General features: G+C 42.6%; 1 protein-coding gene across 1 annotated transcript in view; it reads right to left on the bottom strand.

The window, feature by feature from the left end:
- Positions 1–1130: 1130 nt before the first annotated feature.
- The window catches only part of LOC117044565 (ankyrin repeat domain-containing protein 6-like), a 53004-nt gene continuing 48134 nt past the window's right edge, over positions 1131–6000 (bottom strand). The window contains exons 5-7 of the mRNA XM_033145383.1: positions 4150–4248; positions 2942–3040; positions 1131–1259 (exon numbers count right to left, since the gene is read on the bottom strand). Coding sequence (XP_033001274.1) covers positions 1131–1259; positions 2942–3040; positions 4150–4248 — 327 coding nt within the window. The remainder of the gene's footprint in view (positions 1260–2941; positions 3041–4149; positions 4249–6000) is intronic.

Below are 6000 nucleotides of genomic sequence, written 5' to 3'. Positions count from 1 at the left end.
TCTCGCTTTACTGGCCAAGGGAGTCAACGTTTGTCCGCAGACAGTTTTTCCGGGTCATGTGGCCAGCATGACTAAGCTGCTTCTGGCACACCAGAGCAGTGCATGGAAATGCCATTTACTTTCCCGCCAAAAGGTCTACTTGCACTTTGACATGCTTTTGAACTGCTAGGTTGGCACGAGCTGGGACCGAGCAACAGGAGCTCACCCCGTCGCAGGGATTTGAACCACCGACCTTCTGATCGACAAGCCTTAGGCTCAGTGGTTTAGACCACAGCGCCACCCGCGTCCCACGGAATAAAGAATAAAGACTACCCTGCGTCAATTTTCACCTTGGTGTCCCAGCCTAATGTGGGTCTAGTCAGAAATAAGCTCCACTGGGTTTGATGGGGTTATACATATGCAGATAAGTACATAGATGATGGGGTTTTTTTTTTAGGTACAACACAATTGTTATCTTGGAAAACAAACAACAGTAATTCTTTCTGACTCTAGTATGCTCTATGCCAGGGGTCCCCAAACTAAGGGCCGGGAGCCGGATGCGGCCCAATTGCCTTCTAAATCCGGCCCGCGGACGGTCCAGGAATCAGTGTGTTTTTACATGAGTGGAATGTGTCCTTTTAGTTAAAATGCATCTCTGGGTTATTTGTGGGGCCTGCCTGGTGTTTTTACATGTGTAGAATGTGTCCTTTTATTTAAAATGCATCTCTGGGTTATTTGTGGGGCATAGGAATTCGTTATATTTTTTTTCAAAATATAGTCTGGCCCCCCACAAGGGCTAAGGGACAGTGGACCGGTGCCCTGCTGAAAAAGTTTGCTGATCCCTGCTCTATGCACGTGACTGAAAAATGGAGGAACAGAACGCAGGAAGAAACTGATGGCAGAGAGGAATGGGGCAGCTTCACGAGGCATCATTAATATGAGGTTGGGGTGCAAGCTGCCCTGCTGCCCTTATAAAATGTTTTTCTGCCTTTATTAGGTTGGTTGCAAATTTGCTCCTCTCCTCACTCATTTAGTAACATTCAATTGATAATTAATTTGGAATGGAACTGGCCGCAATACTCATATCAAAGCATGGTCACATTATTTTTTTCCACTCAAATGCTGCATTTGAGAGTTTTTCTCTATCAAATCTACAGATATACATTTTTGGTAACACTCACATTATTTTTTATATCAGCCCGAGAGCCTCCAAGCAGCAGGACCCGAACACTTTCGGAATGACTGTTTTGGCAGGCCAGGTGTAGTGGTGTGTTACCTGCCTTAGGAAAGAGATGGGGGGGAAACACAATAGTCACCTTTGGAAAAGAACAAGGAAACCATCTCACACCCTTTCTTATAATCCTGTAGATCACCTATATATAACTTGGTATAAATTTTGGTAGTTTGTCCTTTGGCATTAAAATTTAGTGCCAAAATCAGCTGTTAAAACAACATTAATTCTCTTTTTTACCTGCTGTTTGATAATATATTTTGCTATAAATAAATTTAATTTCTTGAGTTCAAACCAAGGGTGCTCTTGTTCATTTAAAATTTCTCTGATTTCTTTTTCTTGGCCATTATAATAGAACTCCCTAATCCTGTATAATTCCAGTTTATTGGCTACTTAAAACAAAAAACAAAAAAACTGGGTTCTGTTCTTGTTATAGAAAAATGGAGCAGAGATGGGGGAGGGGAAGTAAATGGGAACTGGATAGGAATCACTTTGTTTCCATCTAGATTTGAAAAGTGTGATTGTAGTTTTTAAGAAGGGACTTTGTGCCCATTCTAAGTTATTAAGATGTGTCTTAAGGAAAATGGCTGCCACTACCAGGATTTCGTCTTTACACTAACCCACACTTTAACATTTTTTTTAGTAATGTCATAATTTCTCTTAAGTGATTTGCTTGTTTGATTTGTGATCACACACGTACACACACAAACATCTTCTAGTAACATTTTCCAAGAGTGTTCTGAAAGATTCGCCAACCCAGAATAGCAGCATGAAAGGTGGCACAATTAGCAAAAGTCACCTCCCTGCTTTCTGCTGGTGGGAGTTTCCACTAAGTGGAATTATGCAAAAGGAAACACTCTTGCTGACTTAGAAAAAGACAGAATCCAACCTTTTGCTGCCCCCCCCAGTCCTCTCTGCAAAACGTTCCTCAAAACATAATATAGACGAGAGGGGGAAGAACACCTGAGTCTCTTTCAAAAGTTTGCAACAAGAGCTTATCCTAGTGTGGTGTAGTGGTTAAGAGCGGTAGACTCGTTATCTGGGGAACTGGGTTCGCGTCTCCACTCCTCCACATGCAGCTGCTGGGTGACCTTGGGCTAGTCACACTTCTCTGAAGTCTCTCAGCCCCACTCACCTCACAGAGTGTTTGTTGTGGGGGAGGAAGGGAAAGGAGAATGTTAGCCGCTTTGAGACTCCTTCGGATAGTGATAAAGCGGGATATCAAATCCAAACTCTTCCTCTTCCTCTTCTTCTTCTTCATTTGGGAAGACAAGCTGTTTCCCCTCAGTTTTGCCTTTCTTGTTTCTGATAAACAGGTTTTTTTTAAAATTGACATTTTCTTGTTTGTTCAATTCATTTTCACATGCTTCTGTACTGATTAGGGTGCTAGAAGGACTTTGATAGTTCTTCAGCCATAATTAATGCAACATTCACTCCCAACAGAGCAGGGTGTGTGTGTGTGTGTGTGTGCGTGCGAGCACACACACACACACACACACACACACGTCAACTGCCACAATACAAGTTTTCCCTCAAAGAGAATAGTCAAGACATAGTCCTTCTTAAATGAAATGAAAGAGTGTTGCCAAGAAAATGCACTGCCACTTATCCAGAAATGCCTCTGCTGGAAACTACTGATGAGGAAAAACTCCCACTTAAAAATTAGTTATTCTTTTCTTTTCCTTTTTTTAAAGAGCAGCACTTGAATGCTCCTTTCTGCATGCATCTCACCTTGTTTCTGGCAAGAACGTTTGCCCCTGCTTTAACAAGCAGTTTGGCAGACTGGCTGAATCCATGCCAAGAGGCTTCATGGAGAGCTGTGTTCCCATCCTGAAGGCAAAAGAATTTAAACAGCAGTTTATAGAGTACTGTGTCCATATAGAGAAAATACTATAATTCTATTTGGATGCCATGTTAAATGACTGAAGAATTACTATACACAGACCATGGGAATTCACATACTCACTGCCACACTCCCCCCCCCCTTTTTTCCAGGAAGTAAAACCCTCCTGGTTTCAATCTTTGTTAATCCAGCATCAGCATTTAATTTGCGTGAGGCTAACCAGGGTTTGAAGCACACTAGAAACCACAGCTAGGTGCAATCCCTGGTTAGCATTTACTATGATAAACATCAGTGCCAATGCAGCCTTTAACCATGGTTAAGCTAAGCAGAAAAAAAATGTGTAAAGAAGGGAGGTGGGCTAGGGCTAAGGTTCATCCCTAACAGTTAAATCTAAGAACGTAAGAACATAGGCAGAGCCTGCTGGATCAAGCCCATTAATGGCCCATCTAGTCCAGCACCTTGTTCTCACAAGGGCAGAGCAGTTGCCTGTGAGAAACCAGCAAGCAGGGTTTGAGCACAAGAGCACTCTCCCCTCCTCTGTGGTTTCCAGCAATGGTAGCAGCCCTGGGCGGGTTTCCTCGAAACAATGTGGTAATCAGCTCAGAGCATCCTACTACTTGAAGGGAAATAATCCAGTTGGACACTGCAGGTGCCCACCGTACGTATAAAGCACTTGGCTTGTGCTTCCCCCTCACAGAGCTGTGGTTCCCAACCAACTACAGTTCCCAGGATTCTTTAGGGGAAGTCATGTGCTTTGCGTTTATGTGGATCTGTAGCCTACTGCCACTTGAATACAACAAAAAAGGAAACATTAGTAACTAGTACAAAGATTAAGGAAGTTTTTGTACATATTGTATTTACAGTGAGGCTGCTGTGCATGCATGTTGCCATATGCTGTGTTGTTTTGACTGATGTTTACTCATAAAAAACCAAAGTTTACCAATTCAATACAGATGTGTATTTTCAAGAGCTCGTGGTTGTGTTGTGTTATTCTGCATTATATTTATTTCCTCTACAGCAAATGACACAAACAAGTTGGAGAGAGCTTCCTCCAGAGACGACAGAGAAAGAGAATAAACACAAAACTGGCAATAACCTTGTCTTGTCTGTCCAAAGCGCAGCCTTCGTGGATAAGAGCTGCTATTACATCTGTGTTCCCTACAACGGTCGCTCGATGCAAAGCTGTCTGGTCACCCTGCAAAGAGCACCCATTATTTACTAACACACATTTTATTTCAAATCTACAGCAACATACATGCATTTCAATTAGCCGCATCAAAACATCCTGCCCCCATAAGCAGCAACATACACAGTGCTACTACTGTATGAGTTTAAGAGCAAGCCACACTCTGGTTTCCAAATTCTACAGAATGTTCACACTGTGCAACATTACACTGGTCTAGCTATTAGCAGACAACCTAAGCAATTAGGCCACTTCATGTGTTATGCTTTTCCTACACAGAAAGAATTCCCATTTAGAAAAAGAAGAAGAACATGAAACTTAAGTGTAGGTTGTTGTCACATGTGAAGTTTTGCAGCATGAAAACTAATGCGCTGGCAACTGTATGGGGTGAGCCACAGAGGTTACATTGCTTCACCCACCCCACCCCATCATTTTACTTGTAGAAGCATTACATGACGTAACCACATTATGTGCTGGTAGCTTATGATTCTGAAAGTCATACCCCACTCCAACACACACTGCTTACAAATCATGGGCCTCACCATATGTCCTTCCCTAGCAAACTTCTACCTAGCACTATGCATCACCAGATCAGCAGATTAACTGACTCAGGATCACTCAAGTAGCTCTGAGTGTTCCTCAATCATCTAGTTCTTTCAGATGGAACAAAATCAGGCAAAGTTCAGCAAACTGACAGGCAATTTGACTGACGTTTGCAACATCTGTTGATATCTAGATAGCCCAATGAACAATGCAGTTACAAAGGCTGCATGTTTGACTGGTCAACCAACTATCTGGACGTGTGGTGTGTTTTTTTAAGCCTTATGCAGCCAGTGGGGCTGTGTTGCTCTCCTGGCTTACCAACGCCATGTGTCACGGCTGGATACTGAGAGGAGAAAGGGAGGGGCAGCAGGGAGCTTGGCACAGTGAAGGCGCAGCATCACAGCTCCCAACACTTCACCCACAATATGCCAGTTTCCCCACTGCTTTGCCCTCCCTCTTGGTAACCAGCAGCAACACACTGGTCACTATTGGGGCTTACATTTGATGAAGAGGAAGAAACAGGCCATAATCCTTGGCTGAGCATTACATCAGAACTAGGAGTGAGGGTTTGTTTCATTCGCAACAAACCATACAATCTGTCACTAATATTTGCCCTTGGGATTCCTAACTGGTTTGTTGAAGCAAAACAAACCACATCCCATGGATCAGACATTAACACTAAACCAGAGGTGTTGGTTGTTTTGCCCCACCATTAGTAGGGAGATGAACAGCATAGGAAAACCTTTTCATGGTACACCATTAGGGTTACCGTGATGTGCAAACTGGGTCAATGCATGTTCAAACCACATCCACTATTCCTAGAAGCTATGCCTGTTTTCAGTCTAAATAAAGAAGCTGGAATGTAAGTTGAGTGGCTCCACGCAATGCCTGGCCTGCAGCAAAGTGGTTATGTGACAGTTTGCAATTTGACCCATTGTAAAGCTATTGGGGAAAGTACAGAAAATATCTTCAGATAGCAGCAGGAGACCATTTTATTTGTACAAACATTTCAAGGAACACAGAGTTCTCTGAGTGACATGTTCAGATACTATTTTCTTTCAAGTACTATTTCCTTATTGTTTCAAATGTTACTTGCATTTTCCTATAGGAAAATGCAATGTTAAAAAGGGCCAAATTATAAAAGGTCATAAAATCAAGCTACATTTTTCACTGGGATGTATGGGACTGAAATGAGCTACTATGATTTCCTGCAGCTCAAAC

Source organism: Lacerta agilis, chromosome 3, assembly GCF_009819535.1.
Source record: "Lacerta agilis isolate rLacAgi1 chromosome 3, rLacAgi1.pri, whole genome shotgun sequence".
Taxonomy (NCBI): Eukaryota; Metazoa; Chordata; class Lepidosauria; order Squamata; family Lacertidae; genus Lacerta; species Lacerta agilis.
Note: the sequence above shows the minus strand (reverse complement) of the source record. Positions and strands in the feature narration are given on the sequence as shown.